Consider the following 21,766-nt stretch of genomic DNA (forward strand, 5'->3'; position numbering starts at 1 on the left):
GGCATAGAGTATTCAACAACGATAATGCAGTCCTTAAAATTCATCATTCATCTCCGTCTGGAAAGCTAATTCGCAAGGCGTGGTATTCTAGATATGTCAAAACTAAGCTGGCGGCACGTGTTTGCATTATTAGAAAAATACCTGTACTCTAGATACACTGTTTCTAATCTTTTGCTACATTTGGTTTAATCCCCATGCTTCCACAGCACGAATAGTCGGAAATGTTTTTGATTATCCATAATAAAATAAAAGAAGTAACAAAGCTCAAATTTATTGTTAAAGCTCCAATGAATACATCAAACTGCGGTCGAATTCATTTATTATTTGCACATGACCTCTGTACATTTGATAAATTATTTCTAAATACATTGAAACATATGTATTTATAATGAAATACCATGCAATGGGCTGTGTAAACTATAAACTATAATTTCTATCAAATAGCTGCTTTTGTGTCAACAGGGCTTTGAGACTCAGTTAAGTTGGATCTCGATTTTTGCCATCGTATGCAGGACATTGGGTTACAAGAACAAATGCGAATTACGAAGAACTCCGTATTAGAGATAAGGATATTTTAGTTCAAGTATACCTATACACAGAAATCCGTATGTGAATATACTAAAACCTCTGTGTATACCTCTCTGTATATATGTATATACACATGCATAAGATACGTATACATATATACACATACATGTACATAAATAATCGCCAAGAAATTAGAAACACTCACAACTTGTCGCAAATACAGTAAAACGTAAGGTTAATAATATACAAATTACACAAGCGCAACATAAAACGTGGCAAGGGTAATCCTAGTGCAGTGATTGTATAAACTGAAGAAATATACATTTACATATACATGATATAAATTAATAGACTAGAAAAAAGTATTTAGAGAGCTTATCTAATTCCGATCTTGTCACAATAGATCATTAACATAATCAATATACGGTTAAAGCTGTATTAACTACATTCACAACGAGAGATAATATTTTTTATCCATTTTTATCGTTATTTAATTTCTTGTACAAAAATTTTTCAAACTTCACCGCAAAATGGCCAACGAGTTCTCGTAGTGCAAATACGAGTCTAATTACCTTACAGATGGCATTACATTGATTTTTGCCTTCTCGCGTCGAGTTATAAATACAGAGAAATCTCAATGAGGGCTCATTTCGATAAGATTTATTGTACTGCTATATTCGTAGCTGTACCTGTTATTCTATATTATATACTGTCCTCAATTTTAAACACACACCACAACAATGGCTGAAAGCACAATGGCAAGAAGAGAGGAGCAATCTGCATCTTAATAAATCTTCACTTCTTTATACGTAGCACAGCGATGTCACGTCGGAGGATATGTACTAGTGGATCACTTGGTGGGGCACAGAACTGAAACATAATTATGTTGAAAATCTTCAACATCTCTTACAGAAAGTAGGTACGTTGCCAGACCTTATATACCAACAATGAATATTCATAGAGGCTATATTCATAAATACTTACAAAAGTAAGCTAATATTTTACCCGCAATTGCTTATTACTGATAACTTGATATGACAATATCCCCTTCCCGCCCCTCCCCGCCCCTCCCACGACCCACCCCGCCCTACCTACTTCTGCTCCTACTCCTACTACTCCGACTACTCCTACTCCTAATCCCACTCTAACTCCTACTATCCCTACTTCTACTCATATTCCTACTCCGAGTCCTATTCCTACCACTACTCCTACTTCTACTCCTATTTCTACATCTTCCCCTGGTCCTACTCCTGATGCTGATTCTACTTCGTCAAATATTGTAAAAATGGTAAACTCACCGAGCACGAATCCTCGTCCTCCACCTCGTCCAGCTCGACCACCTCCAACCACCTCGGGTTATACCTGGAATAGTAATAAATATTCTCAGTATAGGAACACATTAAAAATATTGTGTAAGGATTAATATAATTAAATAATTAATTAATAACATGATAAATTTTATTAGCGCATTCATATCTACCGAATTTGTGCTTGCGCGAAAAATGAATTCAAATAATTTAATGTAAACATGACAAGTTTGAAATATCTTAGATAAAATATAATTACACTTGCCATCTAATATTACGAAAGTGTTTTACTCACCGAGCACAAATCCTCGTCCTCCTCGTCCACCTTGTTTTCCTCGTTTTCCTCGTCCTCCTCCTCGTCAACCTGTGACCACCTTCAACCACCTCGAACAACCACCGATAACCACCTCGGGTTATACCTTGAATAGTAATAAATATTTTCAGTATAAGAACACATCGCAAATATTGTGTAAGGATTAATATTATTTAGCAATTGATTAATTAATTAATTAATAATATTAAATTGTATAAGCTTATTCATAGCTACTGAATTTGTGCTTGCGCAAAAAACGAATTGAAATAATTCATTGTAAACATTACAAGTTTGAAAAATTTTAAATACAACATAATTACAGTTGCCATTAAATATTATGAGAATATTAAACTCACCGAGCACAAATCCTCGTCCACCTTCATCTCCTTGTCTTCCTCGTCCTCCTCCTCGTCCAACTCCGAACACCTTCAATCACCGCCAATCACCTCCAACAACCACCGATAACCACCACGGGTATACCTGCAATAGTAATAAATATTTTCAGTATAAGAACACATCAGAAATATTGTGTGAAGATTATTATAAATAATTATTTAAGGGATCGTCTCAGTGTGACACTCCGAAAAATCACTGATTTTCGCGAATTTTTTTTTTAATGTTCACATAAACTAATCGGTCCGGTTTTTTTTTCATAAATAAATACGTTTATGAAGAATACAAAATGATTTTTTTAAAGTTTATTTATTGAGTGCATCATTGTTGTATAAATTGTTGTAATTTCACGTGAAAAAAAAAGGTGCTGCACGGTTTCCACGATGACAGCCGCAATTTTGATCTGAAAAAAAAATTTCAAAAAGATTATTGATCTCCAGGAAAGTCGCTAACGCGCTATGGAGGGTTCTTTTTTTTTCAAATTTGACAAAATGGCGGCGGTTTGAACAAAAAGAGTCGAATGTGGCCCTTTTTTTCGACAGTTTTTCGTAAAAAAAATAGGAAGTTTTCAAAAAAAAAAAAAAAGCTTCCATAGCGCGATAAAGAATGACGTTTAAAATTTTCTCCCGAAATTGGAACTAGATATCTTTAAAACTCTTCCTTTGAGAGTGGAAACCGTTTTGAAAAACACCATTCTGAGAAAAACGCGTTTAAAGATTGAAGTCGGAAAAGTTTATATAAATCGTTTACTTACGATCAATCGGCGATGCCAGGTCTTGATTTTTTTCTTGGGGGTTTCTCTCGTACGTCTATCCGTGGTGGATGTCAAAAACGAACTGAAATGCTTGGACAGTTTATTCTGCAAGGTTATAGAACCTAAGCACCTTAGTACTCGCGCAGGTAGAAAACCCGTTCCCTTTCTACAAGAAACGCTGTAGCGACCGTAATAATTTGAATTTCGATTTAAAAATTTGAGAGAATGTTTAGAACAGTGTATACTATACGATAATGCAAAAAAAAAAAAAACAATTTTTTGAAAATTTCACACTGAGACGATCCCTTAATTAATAGTAGACTAAATTTCACTAGCGCATGTACTGAATTTGTGCTTGCGCGAAAAACGAATTGAAATAATTGATTGTATACATGACAAGTTCGAAAAAGAGTAGATGAAATATAATTACAATTGTCATTCAATATTATAAAACTGTTTTACTCACCGTGCACAAGTCCTCATCCACCTTCTTCTCTTCGTCTTCCTCGTCTTCCCCCTTGTCCATCTCCGACCACCTCCAACCACCGCCAACCACCTCCAACAACCACTGATAACCACCTCGGGTATACCTGCCATAATAATGCAAATTTTCAGTACAAGAACACATCAAAAATATTGTGTAAGAATTAATATAATTAATTAATTAATTAATAATAGAATAAATTTCACTAGAGCATTTATAGCTACTGAATTTGTGCTTGCGCGAAGAATGAATTGAAATAATTTATTGCAATGATGACAAGTTTGAAAAAGATCAGATGAAATGTAATTACAATTGCCATCGAATGTTATAAAAACGTTAAACTCACCGAGCACAAATCCTCGTTCCCCTCCTCCTGAATCACCTCGATTACCCGCAACCACCCCTAACCACCTCCAACGACCACCGCCAACCACCTCGAGTTATACCTCGAATACTAATAAATATTTTCAGGATGAGAACAAATCAAAAATAATGTGTAAGGCTTGATATAATTTTTTTATCGACATATTTTACCAAAAAGATTATGAGAAGATTATAAAGTTAAAGAAATTTTATTAGCGCACTGACAGCTACTGAATTTAGGCTTGCGCGAAAAACGAATTGGAATAATTTATTGTAAACATGAACCAGGAACCACGGAGCGCTTATCCTGAAAGTCGAGTTTCACCGCGTAGCTGACCCGAAGCGCGGGATCCGGGAGGTTGAGTACCCGATACTCGAAATTTGCGGAGCGCGACTCTCATCCGTCCGCTCTACTGCGCGGTTGTTTCCAGACTGAGGAATTCGGCTAGCTGATTTTCATCCATATATATCGATAACGTCAAGAGAAAAAATAGAGAGAGAGAGAGAGAGGGAGATCGCGCGCACTATAGCAAACGAGCACTATAGCCAAAAAGTGTCGGTTTTTTGGTGTCGTTTTTTTCCGCCTAGCCCCTACGGTGAACGAGCGATAAGGAACTTCGTTCCAAAATTTGGTCGACTTCACATTCTGAACATCCGAACATCCAAACTTAGGTTTCGAACTTTAATACTATGTATGATGATGTATGATGTACGATGTATGATGTATGATGATATGATATGATGTATAATGATTTTAGTATTCACATTTCATACAAGAAATACCCACTTTATCTCTCCTGCCGATTCCAGACACAAGCGGCCAGGCCCTTCGATGGTCAGCCGTTGACTGAAGATATATCCTTCGGTTAACGGGTCAGCTGATAACGCTGCCGTTCTGCGACAGTTGGATGATGAAAAATTTTGCTCGTATCCTTCCAATGCGTGTTAAAATACACTCGAAGTGTCAAGAAGCTTCGTTCTTTCTCTCCCTATCTTCTTTTTAGGTCTTTAAATCACTACGCTGCGTTAAATACTGTCTCATATTCGGAGCATCCATTTCATCTCGTTCAAAATTAGCGCATCCGTGATGCATTACAGTTACTCTGAATATTTTTCCATCCGAACACTTTTCGAAAAAAGATTCTGCTTCTCTACCCAACGTAAATACTTCAATTGCGACTAGCTAGAACAGCGTTTTGATTCTGTGCCTAAGAAAATTCAAGATCGAGAGAGCAAATGAAAAGTTGTTTGAATAATTATGAATACTAATGTTATGGTACACATCGAGCGCGCGTCGAATAGAATCCCATTTCGAAATGACTAATCCTTCTTTTCTCATATTACAGCCGTATTATTGTATATAATCTAGTTTGTCTCCTGGAAAATTATAAAGTTTATAGTATGGATCACGTATTAATCCTTAATGTATCATACATATCAATATCGTACATGGACCGCGTGTACGTGTATACTTTTTGGTCTCTGCATCATTATTAAATCTGATCTGTTATTATTCATAATCTATGTATTAATTCTTCCCTCGGGTACCTATGCTTCAATTAAATCACTGTTTTGCTACGAATTTTGGAAGAAATTTATTCTCATTAATAAATTCTTGTATCGCCAACAAGTCGGTAACGCTTCAACTCGATAAGTACACACAGGCTAAATACTGGCTTGGGCTTACTATTGCGAAGACTGTGTTACTCGGAAGGCGAATGCAGCCAGCATCATGGCGAAATCGCTAACTCTGTGATGTTCTGCAATAAGTTCTCAACTCTACCGATGGAACATCTCAGGGGGCGCAAGCGCACCACGAATTTCGGTTGTCACACCAAAGCCCATTAGGGCAACTGTCTTTATATTCTTCAGTCAACGCCTGCGCATAGGACTGCTGCACACTCGAGCGCGATATTCAATTGTCACGCGTGTGTTTATAACCTCAGTTGACTACTTTTTCTTAAGGAGTATACTTCAGTCCGTCTTCATTATTCATTACGATTCCCGACATGATATGTGAGTTCCGTACTGCCGGATAATATTTTTCAAGTATATTCATTCAAGGTAAGAATTCATCAATGTGTTGCGCATCGTACTGCCGATTGTATAACTCACCATTCATACCGCCACAGTATAGTACGTGTGGAGGAGAAATTTCACAGTTCCATGTAAACTATTACTTGTAACGTTGAACTAGTTTTCCGCCAACTACGCAACTTCTAGGCAATTTTGGTATTGAACAAGACATACTAGGTAAAAATTTCAACTAATTCGATTAGGGCGCTACTTTGTTACACAAGATTTTCGAAGATTTTTCATCAAAACTGTATTGTAAGGAGGCACGAGAAATCGTACAAAATTGTTTTAGAAATTTCATACAATGATGCTAAACTTTTGTATAGGAACTTTTTCCACATGTCATCTGAATTTTAAGCTATGTTAACTTGAAAAAATGAGAAATCTTCATGAGCTGATGTTTCAACTAGCTGTGGTAATAAAATGCTTGGTCAGAAAAATCTGAAAAAATTCAGATTTGATGCTCTCAATACCAACTTCAAGTGAGTAAAAGGGCGAAAATATCAAAAGTAGTTAGGCAAAAAATCAAATTTTTCCATCCGATGTGATGTGGAATCCCCCGTATACAAACTTTCAGTGAATGGGTGGTTAGCTACACTTTCATTAATAATACCTATGGCTGGTTATCTTTAGCAGTCTTCAGTCAACATTTGGTAATCAATAATAATCATGGGCTACGAACGGATACCATTATCCATTTAAGGAGGTGTCCTAGTCGATCTTAATATTGACGTATATAACTCCAAATATCGAAATCCACGTATCTCAACACACAAAAAAATTTAGCAGCCTCATTGTAGATGCAATTCTGAACAAAAATCCTCCAATACTTTTTCCTTGGACACAGAAGTAAAGAAACTGCACGATTCTGCGAAATCGCAATAGCAAATTCGTAAAATACATGTCAGTGTTCTATTTCCACCTCAAATGAAAATGCGTTGCAGTTTCTTTGTTCAAGATTGTGTATCGAATGTTAAGCCCTTTGTTGCGTTTGAGATACATGGACTTCGATACTTGGATATATATATAAGTGTATGTCGAAATCGAACTCATACACTCTTAAAGAAATGAAGAAAAACGTTCGGTAACATCTCTGACCATCATTCCTGACTGACTATAATGTGTTACAATTTTTTGACCAGATACTTCCAAAGTCGGTCAAGTTTTTGATTCTTCACTCGATTGAGAAAAAATGAACAATATTTTGACTTTTGAAATGTTATAATAACCTTTATTCAACAGAACATGTAACAGAATCACTCGTGACGTCGCATGGATGATGAGCGTAATAACTCTTTATGGCGATTTTTTTCCATTATCCGTTTCCTCTATACATAATATACTTTAAAATGTTACAATTTATACAAGATTCTTTGCAACTTAATGCACTGTACTTGAAGTAGATTTAGTTACGGTCAGTAATTATGAAAATTAAGTTTCAAAAAATGCTCTTCAATATTCTCCATCGATACAGAGCTTCTGTAGTAGCTGCCATTGGGCAAATTTGGTTTTTCCAATGATTGAATGAAATATCATATTTCTAGCGCAGTCTGTGAATCTAAACATACACGTCTGTATATGTAAATCCTTAAACCTACTCTTGATTTATGATATTTCAATTGGAAGACTCATTGGAATTATTATATTTTATGTTAATATAATTTAAAGTAATATATTAATAATATATAGTTAACGTTCGGAAGAGTTTCTTTTTAGAATGTTCGCACGCATCTCGAATGCTTGAATTCATTTTATACTTATCAACATTATTGCTAATTATATTATTTATTTTCTTATTTATATCTTTACGCTGGAACGCTTATACGTTTATTTTACATTTGAAACCAATATCAATATACACACTTTAATAGTATTGATAATAATCCAACCAGTAATTACGAAGTTTCTGTCAGTAATCAAGATGTCACTCCATTTCTATCACAATCACGAAAGTATTGAAATAATAAAATACAAATTGTATAAAATATAAAACAATGAAAATTAATCACTAAACTATCATCGCTTTATTATATCTTGCAATAAATTCACCAAGACCACATCATTGTGTCGAGGTGTGGGTTCATTGTTACATTCTTTGATCTCCTAGTGAACAAATCTATCTCTTGACTCCTGATAGAATCTTAATAATCTTGTAATACAACCCTGCCAATGAAGAAGACTTTGACTTTCAATACCTTGCATTTATAAACAAGTCTGTCATGAAATAACACATCAAATTTCAAGTCGCTCATAGGATTGATAATGAAGAAAAGTACATTATGAATGATAGTAAAGTGATTTAATTTATATGACAAAATCATGTTAATGCTTTAACTGTTGGAAAAAAATAAGACGATGTGCAACTGTACAGCAAAGATTGTGTTGATCAGCAGGGTTGCATGCAATAGTATATCTTCTCTATACAATTGTCAATTGCACAAGTATTTACATAATTATAAGTAACGACGAATCCTACTGTGCCTTTGAGCGCATATTTTTCAAAAACGCCGTGAATTATCCAATTCAGTTTGGCACATTTGTGTTTCCGACTGGCTTCACTGCATATTCAACCGTTGGCACAATTTTGGAACTTGACACAAGCTTGGAATTTTTTATCCATCATCTATGTCTATTACGTAACAAGTCTACATGTTTTTGAATAAACTCTCTATACAGATACAAGACAGTCTAATAAACGATGAAATATCAATAACTGTGTCGTTTTTATTTTTTTCGCATAATGTTTTAAAAATATTTTTCTATCAATTTTTTTTCAATTGCAATTTACTAGATGTGATAGATTTATTTAGTTGTGATATTTTTTGTCTCGAGATTCTAAAGGTTTTTCCTACATGCAGCTTCTGATCAGAATATTATCAATTACAATTGTTGTAATTTTTGCCTATTTCAATAACGTTTTTTACTTTAAATAATCCACCTAAATTATTTCTTCTGCCAATTGCCACTTTATTGCTCTACAATTCGGTGCACTCACATTTCACCATTCATCATCAAATTCAAGAGCATTTCAAATTACTCAAAACTGCATAACAACGTAGGCAAAGGTGTTGTATTTTACTTGTGTTGCTTATTACATCCAGTATTGTGGTGTGCGGCCTTGAATTGAATAAAATTTCAGATACTTCTGATAATTGTATATATTCCGTTACGAGATTAAAAAATCTTTGCCTGTATAAAAATTGAAGATTATAAATAATTCTCTTTAAAAAATATCTCATAAATGAGTCTACTTATAAAAATAGCGAAAAATGTGTAAGTCATTGACCACATTGAGCCTGTTCCAATCAAGCCCAGGTAAATTTGATTTCAAAATTTGATGACGAATTATCGAATTCTTGGAATGGATACTTTTTTGTTTCAGTAAATATTCGTTTCAGAAGCTACGAAAGGGAAGCTATCGTGTACCACAATTCATTCGTTCATTTTTTTTGTTTTTGCTCTATACCTTGTTCTTATTGAAGCCAAGATGCGGGAACCCACTGTGGTTCTCTTTCCAAAGAATTGATTTCAGTAAGCAACTGATTATATGCCCGATCAGTATCATTATTAATAATAATCATGTCAAATAAATGGCCATACTTGTCTTCCATGTCTCTAGCCTTTTCAATTATATCTTTTAATTCATCTTCCTTGAAGTTTTCATTATTCTTGATCCGTTTTTGCCTCAATTTCTCAAGGCTTGGTGGCGCAACGAAAACTACATATGGCTTCAGATCTGAACTGCGTAGAATTTTTAAACTCTGCGGATGCAGATTCAATACACAAATTTTACCAGAGTTCACAACAGAGCGTATAGCCTCCACCGAAGTTCCATAATAAGCTTTTTCATATTCTCCGTGCTCCACAAACTTTCTGCACAATATATCTGACTCAAATTGTGATCTTGATATGAAATGATAATCCTGTCCGTCTACTTCGGAGTCTTTCCTTGGGCGGCTTGTATCTGTGAGAAAGTTAAAATACAGTTTAACACCTGGCAAAGTTTCCTTTTTACATATATTGAAATTGTTTACAAAAGTTTTAGGTAACGTACTGAAAGAAAGATCACTGATTTTAATCATTTCGTTTTGGACCTGTGTCCTATATTTGATAATTGTTTCCTGTGCATTAGGTCAATGTTCGACCCTTAAATATGTTTTAAATCAATTTCTTAGAATGTTAATCATCTTTGCAACAACTCACGTGGGATTGCTGCAGCAAAGCGCTCGCTATCTTGCATTAATCGTTGGCGAAGTTCGTGTCTTCCAATATTAGGTGGACCGATTAATACTATTGGCCTTTTATGATTTGCTCGGGGATAATAAAGGGCTACTTCTTCATACGTAAGAACTTCCTCGCTGTCATAATCTAAAAATATGATTTACACTTATATTAAACCATGGATTCCCTGGTAGTCTATGCAGTGTAAGTTGATTGATTACAATATCTTATCGACTTTATGTTTCCATATCTTTGATTTATCAAACTGGATTGAATAATGCTTATTGTTAGTATTTTCTTCTACTGTGAAACCTTCTTGAAACGAGCCCTTTCGTGTCATACGTTATCGTCTGTGCTAATGTATCCACAAATTTGATCTGAGCCAAGCGTAGCGGACAAATGCTCTCAGGTAAAAATTGTACACGTGTTGGTGCAGGCGGTGACCGTGTGCCTTTGGAAGCCTCGTTTCAAGAAAGATTCACGTCGATTGAGATGCTAAATAAATTCAATCTTATATCAAAATTTTGGTTTGAACAAAGTTAACCAACCGTCGATAGCTGTTGTAGCATAGAGAGGGTACCCGTCGTCATTGAAATTTGAGCCAGACTTGCTTCTCTTCTTTTTTTTCGGATTCTTTCTTGCGCAAAGTAACGTACTTGATTTTTTCGAACCACGTCCCGTTGATTTTTCTCCAGCTATCGTTTGTTTCATGGATTCACGTCTGTGAAACAGAAAGACACGGCAATAACACATTTTGAATTCTCCAAACAAGCTAGTGTATGTAACAAAAACTAAATGACACTTGGCTATCATGCTTACTGGTGTTGGAAGCTCTTGCTAGGGACAAGACCGGCCAATGTCTGATCTTCTTCCCCTTCGCGGTAAGCTTGCCACCAGCTTGGATCTTCTTGAGAAATTACATGCAGTACATCCCCTTTCTGAAAGCTTACGCCTAGTTCTCGACAAGGAATGTAAGGGTCTTCTTCCGGATCATAATCAAAGTGTGCTCGCACATGTTGTATCTGTAATATCAAGAGGATTGCATTTAGTTGCCTTTCTTTACAAGCATTTATTTAGTTCGTGAAATACATACCAGGGTCGTGTCCTCGCGGATGTTGGTATTACCGTTATTCCTGTGGTCAACTGGTGCTGGTAGAACAAGGAACGTTAAGCTACCCTGCATTCCGGCAAGAATATCGCAGACTTCATTCACGCTCTTGCCTCGCATTTCGACTCCATTTACTTCCAACACTTCATCACCTTCGTGCAACAAGCCCGATTTGTCGGCTGCTCCTCCACGTACAACTCGACCTAATAGAGAACATGTTGCTTTAAGATAGGCTGTTAAAAATAATGACGAAGACATTCGTAAAAATCTTCAGTGTAAATAGCTAAACTCTACTACTACTAAGAAATTTACAAATAATAATCTCTAATTCTTGATTTGATTTTAGCATGGAAGTCCAGATATAATCACCGCTATTTTCACATTTTCATTCTTTGCTATTACTTGATAAAATTTTCGACCAAGTGGAAATATAAATTGCATGTAGGCATGGTGAATTTAATCATGGAATATTAGTGATGCTATGTTTTAAAATCACGAGATTATCTTGTTTTCTTATCTTTCAAAATCGTCTTTGATGTCCTTTATAAATTGAATTATTATTTTTTTAGCAACAATATATTCCGTATCAATAGTAGTAATGTGCAAGTGACGGGCGGCATGACACAAATGCCTGAGCCCGATTTTTATATAAAATCGTTTTCTTGTGGATAAAAGTTCTGTGAAATAACGAGTCACATAACTTTCTGACCATAAGCTTAAAATAGTTGTGAAAAACTTTTAAAAATTGGAAGAAATTCTATTTGAAATAAATATGTATTTTCCACAACTTCGATTAAATTACACTTGTTCCAACTAAAATTGAAACCACCATTCATTATTGACTTTTTTCACCAATCTTATCGCTTTTTAACATTCAGTCTAAAACATTAGCCGGAAGCTGTGAATGATTTTCTGACCACTTAGACTGTTTTGACAGAGATTAATTCCTAAGAATTTTTTTTTCGGGATTGAGTAGACTTATATTCAATTTTTCTTTCCTTGGTTTGATCGGGTTCATCAAATACAATGAACCTAATTTTTTTTCAATATATTCGGTATGCATTGGCGAAAATGCGAATCTTTTTCACTCGTCAAGAAATTTTAGTTTGCTTTTTTGCCATGCGGCCTATCAAGTGTATATAAACAATAATATGGCTATAATATAATACCTATAATTACGGCATCTCCTTCGTTTCTAACAGTAGCACCCAAAGGCTCGTTAGTCTTTTCGATTCTAATGATTTTGATATTTTCAGCTACTCTAGATCCATGTGTGCTAGAAGTGGGGCTGGGCGGTCCGCTTGGCGAGGATGAGGACGGACTCTGTCGACGCTGAAGACCGTCAACGTAGGAACTAATGGAATCATGGGCAAGAAGGAGGCCCTCGATTTCATAACTTGTTAGTAAACTTGTCAGCTCTTCTACAATGGGTCCTATAGAGTCTCCGCTATTTCCGCCACCCTTCGATGAGGTTTGCCATTGTTCCAGCACCTCGACGCACTAATAAAATGCAAAAATGAAACGCATAGAAATTTAGTTCAGATTTCAGTAGTCAGGTCAAGGAATACGGGTTTGTGAGGGATAACGCGAGACAACTGAGATTTAAAACTTTTAGTATTCATATACCATTTTCTACGGCTTACATAAAAAAATGAGTTGTTTACCGTTTGCAGCAACCTTGAAACTTGCCTGTATGAATACCTATCCGCAATTACGGGGAACTTATAACTAGTAAATGTTGCATAAAGTCTCAATGTATAAGTGTAGGATAGTTATCTTAAACTAACTTACGTCTCGAGCCAGATTGGCGGCATCTTCGGTATGGTGCAAGGGTTTCACAGTTTTACCATTCTCCCTCAAACAATTTCGCAGCGCATGGTGTGTCGCTAGGGCAGTTGCGAAACGCCTTTGAATCAAAAGTGTCCTAACTGCTTCTAGTTTTGCTTCTACACCAGGCGACGGTACTCCTAAAGTTCCAGCTACATTTCTGAGCTGCAATTGTAGCCTTTCCAATGTTGCCACGACCTCTCCATAAGCTGCACAATAAAAAACAGTAAACATAATTCAATTATGTTCTTCTTTATCCAGTTGAAGATTTTTGAAAAACTTGTCCAACATATAATATGATAACCAGTTCCGATTTAATACGAGTTCTTATCGGTATTTGCCATTCAGTTAATTTGTGTCCAGAATGCTTTAAAATAAATGATAATCAAAGATAGTAAAAATACTTACTAAGCGGTTTCGGAGACTCTTTAATTTCCGACGAAGTTATAGAGTTGATCGGTTTACTGGGAATCGAATTCGACCTACTGACAAATTCGTCTTGAGCATAGGCTTGATTTTCTTGTCCAGAAAGACTTGTCGAATGACTTTCTAGGGCGTGGAGTTTCCGAGATCCACGTAGAGACCGATTCAAGTATTCCTGTTTTTCTTCTTCGTCTTTCCGTTTGCGGAGTTGTTCCTGGGTAACAATTAATGATGATATTGAATTCATCGCGCTAATAAATTATGCCCAAAATGATTCAATGGATGTTCAATTATACATATCCCTGCGTTTTTTACAAACAAAGAAATTGGTGAAATTTCCGTAATCTATTCGAAAATAATTCTACACACTGTTATATTGCAATGTACGCGTGTCAGTGTCACGTTCCTCGCTTCAAATAAAAATGAAAACAAACAAGAAACAATAAACCGAAACACATCTGCTCTACAACTGTAACGAAGTTGAAAAGACATTATAAAACAACATTGCGTCATTGATTGTGCCAATAATACGTAATACGATATGAACATAGTCGTTGTCTCTGTATTTTATAAAGATTAAAAAATTTGCGGTCTTCGATTTATTGTTTAAAACATCGGCAAAAATAATTGTACGCTATTGTACCCCATCTTCGTGGCTAAAAAATTGCCAGCAACACAATTTTACGACGCAATGAAACTGAGAAGATGAAAATAAGAAAAGAAGCATAGTGTACACGTTGGTCGTTGGCAGTGGAATCGAAAGTTAATCGTCCAAGGACCGGTGATTGGGATGATTACTGATATTACTATTGAAATTTTCTTCAACGATACGCGACAATTTCATCCCTCGGCTTGTTAGATAATAGATCGCGCATTATGCATATATATAGGTATGTATAATAAACGATATAATGAAGAAGCGGTCTGCCTGGCCGTCATTATATCACACTTAAATCTCACAACCGGGGTATCATACCGTAATCGTAGAACCTGTACTACGATTACGTCTTCTCAAGAGGAATCTTACTCTGCTTTCAATAGCAGATACCGAAGGTATTATACTGCGGACTAGGTGCTCAGAGCCTTACGCTGGATATGAACTCCTTTGAACAGTTTCCCGCGGTTCCTGTACCACTCTTATGACGGCACCATGCCTAATCTTGGCCCCCGCTTTGGGTCCTTTAAATTCCGTAGAGAAAAAAACACTCCACAAACACAACCCCGAGTACCCCATATATACCTAGTGGAAAAATACGGCCCCTTTAGGTAGTACCTTTAGATAAAAGACGTACTAGCTCTATCCGGGCATTAAGTTGTGGCAGAGAATTTGTGCCCCGCTCCCATCGAGACCACAGGGGTTCTGGTTCTGGCATTCCTCATGATGCCTGCGTTATACTCCCCACAGAATTGTATCTTACAAACGTACAAGTGCCAGACGCAATCTCCTCCCTCACCTCTAACCCCCCCCACTCCCGCCCCCGTACCTCTTTTTCCATTTTCTTCGTTTCTGTTGTACCCACGTTTTTTTCTCTGTTGGTGTCAGAATCAGGGTGAATATTAAAGAATTACCAACGTCCAGATTCATAGTCTGCAAGCACGTAGCTGCTGCTACAGTGTAAAAGCGTAAAGAAGTAATCTCCGCGAGTATAACGAAGAAAAATTTATTTGCACATATCCTGAGAGCTAGTCCTAATATGTGTACCCTGTGCAATTAAATTAGCCATCGCAAAGGCGTATTGTGAGATCGCTGAAGAGCTGAGGTACAGTGGCGACTAATCCAACACATACACAGAGGTGTGATGGCGTTGCGAAGTTTGAAGCAGAAAAATGTTTTTCACCAATAATTTAAGCTTGTATAATCGTATGGGAAAATGAAGGTTTAGCGGAGTTTCAATACGTAACACGCAGAAAATCATTTACAGGTTGAACACGGTCACAATGTACGTGAATTGAAAAAAGCGAAGTTGAAGAAGAAGTTCTATCGCTTAATTTAAGTCATGAACTGGGGAACACTGATTTTGTTCATTTTTTGACTCTCACCTTGTATTTCTGTATGGAGTGAAGCTGCTGTTGGGTTGGTTCCGTTTGTTCGACGTTATTGTTCTGCGACAGTCTGTTGTCCTTCGGAGGTCTTGCCGGGGCTCTCTTCTGATCTCTTGGTGGTATCGCAGGTTTTACCCCGTTCAGACCGGTCTAAAAATCCATTTGAAAAACAAAATCGTCCAATTAATCGCCACCCTACGTTCCTCTTACGTATCCCGATCCTTGCACTGCATCTTGCATCAATTTCCACGGCAAGAAATTGCAACCAAGATGGGCTGCAGAGAAAACGGACAAAGTTTTCGGGGCGTGGATATATCAACCGTCAACAGTAATAAATTGAGGCTTGAACTGTTAGACATGCCATCGCTTTCTTGGGTTTTATACATCATATGTTCTCCTCTACCAGTAATACCACGCACTTCTATACACTTACTCGAAATGACAGATGCGAAATGCTGTGAAAAAATTGCCTTCGGTTTTTCGTTATTTATTTTTCATACTCAATACAGATAGATTTCTTACGTTTTTTTTTTAGCAATATCTTTCGAAAGCTAGTTTTCTCTTTCCGATTACTCGAACGACATTGTTACACAGCGAATCGCCGGTTGCACAAAGTAAATAGTTTTATATAACGCGAGCATGTTTTACGCGTTTTTTCATTCGCATTTTCCGTACGCCAAGTACCAGTTACCATGACGGTAAAGTGAGTCTGTGAATGCGCATGCGCGCAGTACAAAAAATACCACTTTGAACTTCTAGGTTAAAAGCAAATCTGACCCTAAACTCAATTTGGTGCTTCGCGAAAAAACGCGTAATGTTCTCTTGTTATATAAACAATGGTGAGCAACAAGGAGGCAACGGTCTTTTCGCCTCGCGTATTCGCAATATTCGTCTTCGGCTGACCTATGACTCATATCGCAAACTTACACTCGGTCCGAAAAGACCGAGTTTGCCTCCTTGTTACACAATATACTATTATCATATTATACATAGACGCTACTACAATATTACTTCTACGAAAAAATGTTCACTCTGATCGGGAAGGATACCTAACATACCGTATGTTTCACCACAAACCCATTATAGAAATCCATCGACATGCTGAGGCATCCATAACTTTTATGAACCTTGCAGAATCGCATGAAAATATTGCACCAACACGCATTTTTTCCATTATAATTATAGTTTTTGTATTATAATTACCACATTATTATTATTAATATTTTTAATTGAAATTAAAGAAATCGTCCAAAATCATCATATTAATTTGCTGTTGTACGATTATGTTTCAGATTCCCTTTGGAATAAGGAAAAACGGCTGATTCGTAGATAGGACAGATGAATGATGATGATGGTCCATGAGTGATCGGTGTAATGTTCTGATATAATAATAATCATAATAATAATAACAATAATGATAATAATAACAACAAAAAATAACAATAATAACGAGAACTAAAATAGCGTTGAAGTATTTTTGTCGATGAAAGCAAGTCTACTTATCTCATGTCTTGCGTTGTTAAAATTTTAGACATAATAATTATTGTTCCAAGTCACCGAGAGTGAGAAATTGTTGAAAGGAAAAAAAAAGTTTGTAAACATGAGCGAGTTGGTGAGAGTGAATGTTTTGTTCATTTTTACCTGAGAGCAAACATCGTCCAGGTCCTCGTAAGGGTGTACGGAGTCGTATAACGAGTTCCTCGACGTGTCTGGTGATATTTTTGTCGGAGTATTTTCATGGGTAATTACTGATGAAAATGATTTACGCGAGTCAGTCGGAGTTTCTTTGTCATCCCGCATACCGCATGCTTTATTCAAATTCGAGTCCGAGAGCGAAGTGTGGACCTTAGAAATTGATTTATCGAGGAGACAGGAAAGGTTCAAGTCACTTTTCGATAAAGATTCATTTATCTGAAGATTATCTCTCGGAGAGGCCGAGAAGACCTCAAGGTGTTTTTGGTAGTTTTTGTACTCCAAAGATAGCCGGGAATTTTTCAAATTCTGGGTATTCGGTGACTCGTCTAAGGGCTGTTCGACCTTTTCAACAGTATCCAACGTTTCATCACCCGAGATCGCGATACGTGCTCTCTCGTACTTCGGTGAGTAATAAACTATCGGTGGGGTGTCTTTTTTCCATGTCATTTCCCGAATGGAATTACGAGAGTTTTGATTTTTCTCGTGAGTAAAAGATTCGTCGAAGTCAGGCTCCGACGAGAACAGATGTTCTTTTACCGTTCTGCGAGCCCCGCCGCCGCCCTCACCGCGGAACGTCGAGAATGTAATTTTTGGCAAACTGTCAGCCGGGTTGATAGCGTCAAGATTATCATGAGACATGGCTAGACATGGATTATCGTAAAAGAAGTTTGTGGAGTTTTCTGTTAATGGGAAATGAGAATTGGCCAACAAATTATCGCTCGAGCCGTAAATCGTCTGTGATGGATATCTCGAGGATTCATTATCCCCGAAGTTTGTTAGTGTCGTAGAATGTGTGTTTGAAGATTGCACGTAAGATGCAGCAGCGTTCATAGGTTTTGAAAGGATGAAGCCGTTTGCAGCAGGACTAGGTACAAAGCAGTTTGGAGAATTGTTATAAGCGGTGCTGAATAAGTTACAATGTGTTTTATTACGGTGCTTTAGTGAGAAGCTATCCAAAAGCATCTTGACACGTGACCTTACCTTCGAGTCTTTTTGATCAACAATGTCTACGATTACGCTCTCGGTAGTGTGATTATGGCTCGAGTCTAGCGTGGTTCGATTGTTGTTTACCGATTCAACATTTTTAACATCATCGTTTAGGTTCGATTTCGATTGGACACTGTTTGCCTCCGCGTCCGCGTTTCCGTTAAGCTCATTCGTTTTACTACAGTCCGTGATGTTGGATTTAGCGACAGCAGATTGAAGCTTCTCGTTCCTCGCTCGATGCTGCTCCTCGATAACAGCGCCTCCCTTCAGAGTACCCGAAGTCTTTCCAGGGGGTGGATAAACCGGATGAGACTTGGCCATCGGCACGAAATCCTTCGGGCAATCGACCGCCATTTCTCTGTACATTTTATTGTCGTTCTCGACGACAAACGAGGACGGCCCAAAGTTCGTGGAAGCATCGCTCTTCAGAGTCGAGTAGCCGCTCGACGAGTGTTTCTTATTCTTGTTCCTCGGCCTCGAGGTCATGTTGACAGTCGGTTCGCCCTCGATGAGTTCATCCGTGGACCCGGCGCGACTGAGCCCTTCCGTTTCCACCACGACCCTGGATCCGACAGTCGGAAGGGAATTTTTCGCCGCGTTTTTCCCACTCTTCCTGAGCTTCCCGGCGTTGACAGTCGGCTGCTCTATGCACTTCCCCGTGATCAGGGCGTCGTCGATAAGCCTCGTGAGGTCCGAGACCTCGTCGGACCTGATCAAGAGCCCCTGAATGTCCTGCAGGCCGACCAAACCGTAGGCTGGATTATCGAACGAGGTCGACACCCTGCCGCGATTGAAAAGTGGTGCAACTTTTATCTCTGGCATGATCGTCCTGCAGGGGGATCCCAGGTCTATGCGACGTGCGTCGTAAATCGAGGTAGAGTCCTTTTCCGCCCCGTGCAACCGGTGACCGATAACCAGGTTCGCCTCCAGGTTGACGCCATCCAGGCTTCCGTCGAGGGGCGCGGTGCTGTCCGACCTTCCCGAAGAGCTTCGAGGGCTCGCCGAGTCGTCGCTACAAGTTTTGAGCATGGTCGGGTAGTCCTCCTTGGCAAAGGGATAGTCCTCCTCGGCGTCGACGCTCGGCTTTTTGTGCCGCGGCAGGATATCGACGTTTTCCGGTACCAGGAATCCCGGAATTACGGGACCGCCGTCGGTCTGATCGATGATTATATCCGGTCCCTGGATCCGCTGTTCCTTTTTATCACTTCCGATTACAATCGACATGCAGTCGTTCTCGATTTTATCCGCGTCGTTCGTGTTATTGTTAATGTTTAATGTGGTGGTCAGGTTTTTGTTAAGGGTTAGGACGCTGTTAAGGGGTTCTAAGTCGGTCACGTTCGCCTGCAAATCGCGAAGGTCGCTAGCGCTACGGGAATGTGCGATTTTCCGAGCGCAGGGTGAATCGGTATTTAGTTTTACCTTTGTTGCGTTGGGGTAGGCCTGCTGGAGGAGGGTGTCGGGAACGTCAACGGGGAGTTCCCGGTGGTGCCCGAGCGCACTCGGGGCCCACATTTCATCGGGCCCCTCTACGGGCCCAACCCCCTCCTTCACCTCACGCGAACCGTTGTTATTTTCCTGCAGGTGGATTTCCCCTACGCCACTGCCGCTTCGAATACGAGACCTGCAATACCAAGAATACATCCACATTACACTTTCGTTCCATACGTTTTTCTTTTTTTTCAGCTTATACAACGAGGGAAATTTCTAATTGTGGTTACCATACGGTCTATTTAACTATTTTCATTTTTTTTTACCATAACGGAAAAATATGGTTCTCGGTATAAAATGGAAACGAGTCTTTTATCTGCGACAAGAAAGACTAGTATATGTTACTATTATGAACACTAACCATTAGCAATAGTTTTATGTTTGCGCGACGATAAATTGATGTTAAGGTCGTATTTAACAGAAAAATGCAGTGAACTGAACAAAATGATTCAACGTTGAGATAAGTAAAAAATGTAATACTGACAGCTATAATCATACTAAATAGTTGCTTATGCCAAATTTTCTTGTAATTCTAACAATATTTAAACCGTTATTGTAACGATACGCAAATTAAATTTTTCGGCTGTGTACCAGGAGGGGATATCTCAAAAATATACGTTATAGCATTCTACATACCGTCAATAAACTTAATAAAACTACATTGGGTTCAAAATTTCAATACGTATAGAAATAAAGGATTTTCCTTCAAGATATCACTGTTATTTGAAAGCTTCAAATTCTTAAAAAAAACTTCTTGCTCGTCAAATACCATTAACTAGCATCATCAAATATATTTTGAGAGATCAGATCCTACCCTCCTTATGTACAATAGGTAGATGTAAGATATTATATATTGCAAACTATAATGTGCAACTTTAACATAATAGATTACAGATATGTACGAAAACTACTACGAAATTATATACTCGCATAGTACAATCAGTGAAATGATATCAACACGTCTAAATAACGCGATATTATTAATTATAAATTTCTTGCATCCACGATATATATCCATCTTCTTTTTGGTGTTGTTATTCAGTTTACCGATCTACAGGGATCATCCAATATATTAGATCATTTATTTTTTGTATCTATTAATCGCTGACGGTGAATAAATTAACAAGAAGAATAAATATCTGAGAAAATCTTACGAGCCTTTATTCATTTCATCGGTTTTCTATCGGTGATTGCGAAAGTTGCGTTTCTCCGAAAATATAATAATAGCAAGACTACATTTTCATCCTCCTAATTTTCAAAGCTAACGTGTACGGCTTCCTATAAATATTTACGGTACATATAAGTAAGTGAATCAATGAAATCCATAGAATTTCAACAACTTTACAGGTGGATGCAAGTATATCCAGGTAGAATAGCACTTTCGCTGCCCAGAGTATTTATGGTTGCATACGTAGAGAATACATTAAACAATTAAGGAATTACAACGAAATCAGCCAGAGTTTCAATGTTCCAGGAATATAATACGGCGAAGATTGAACTTTCATGGACATTGAACTGCCGCAAGAAATTAATTCTTGTATTTCAAAAATTTTTCCACCTTCCCCCCCTTGAAGAATATTTATATATCCAACTCGAAGTAACGTTGTGATAAATACTGACCATCGACGGAGCAGAAACTTCGCAAATCACCGGAGACCCGGTGTATAACTTATTCGACGCGCAACACCGCCTGCGAAGTATGATTAAGAAAAATATACAAGAAAATATTTCGAAATACCCGCGTGAATCTTCCCTA

At 37.7% G+C, this 21,766-nt stretch overlaps 2 protein-coding genes across 5 annotated transcripts in view; both read right to left on the minus strand.

The window, feature by feature from the left end:
• Positions 1 to 307: 307 nt before the first annotated feature.
• LOC124222168 (uncharacterized) lies at positions 308 to 4,563 on the minus strand. 2 transcript variants are annotated; one of them, XM_069137220.1, is made up of 5 exons: positions 4,517 to 4,563; positions 2,505 to 2,574; positions 2,131 to 2,254; positions 1,827 to 1,890; positions 308 to 1,398 (listed from the first exon to the last, which is right to left on the minus strand). In XM_069137220.1, exons 1-5 carry the CDS (start codon positions 4,541 to 4,543, stop codon positions 1,324 to 1,326), a joined length of 360 nt encoding a protein of 119 aa, XP_068993321.1. In that variant the 5' UTR covers positions 4,544 to 4,563; the 3' UTR covers positions 308 to 1,323. The 2 variants fall into 2 exon arrangements, 1 of the variants encoding a protein (XP_068993321.1); XR_006883961.2 differs by lacking the exons at positions 308 to 1,398; positions 4,517 to 4,563 and adding an exon at positions 3,762 to 3,982 and having other exon boundaries at positions 2,505 to 2,628.
• A 2,857-nt stretch (positions 4,564 to 7,420) lies between these two features.
• LOC124222108 (protein PALS1) overlaps positions 7,421 to 21,766 on the minus strand; it is a 69,363-nt gene continuing 55,017 nt past the window's right edge. Inside the window, exons 8-17 of one of the 3 annotated variants that reach the window (XM_046632721.2) lie at positions 19,942 to 20,143; positions 15,838 to 15,990; positions 13,783 to 14,011; positions 13,339 to 13,583; positions 12,717 to 13,047; positions 11,533 to 11,750; positions 11,259 to 11,461; positions 10,988 to 11,160; positions 10,422 to 10,586; positions 7,421 to 10,182 (exon numbers count right to left, since the gene is read on the minus strand). In XM_046632721.2, the coding sequence (XP_046488677.1) occupies positions 9,692 to 10,182; positions 10,422 to 10,586; positions 10,988 to 11,160; positions 11,259 to 11,461; positions 11,533 to 11,750; positions 12,717 to 13,047; positions 13,339 to 13,583; positions 13,783 to 14,011; positions 15,838 to 15,990; positions 19,942 to 20,143 (2,410 nt within the window). In that variant the 3' untranslated portion in view covers positions 7,421 to 9,691. The other 2 variants (XM_046632720.1, XM_046632722.1) reach the window with 2 other exon arrangements.

The sequence above is a fragment of the Neodiprion pinetum genome, chromosome 6, assembly GCF_021155775.2.
Source record: "Neodiprion pinetum isolate iyNeoPine1 chromosome 6, iyNeoPine1.2, whole genome shotgun sequence".
In the NCBI taxonomy this organism is placed as follows: Eukaryota; Metazoa; Arthropoda; class Insecta; order Hymenoptera; family Diprionidae; genus Neodiprion; species Neodiprion pinetum.

Coding starts and splice junctions, on each gene's coding strand:
- LOC124222168 (XM_069137220.1), bottom strand. CDS start 4,543: ATGAGAGTCGCGCTCCGCAAATTTCGA. Junction 2,255..2,504: donor TGGACGAGGATTTGTGCTCG/GTGAGTTTAATA, acceptor TTACTATTCAAG/GTATAACCCGAGGTGGTTAT. Junction 1,891..2,130: donor AGGACGAGGATTTGTGCTCG/GTGAGTAAAACA, acceptor TTACTATTCCAG/GTATAACCCGAGGTGGTTGG.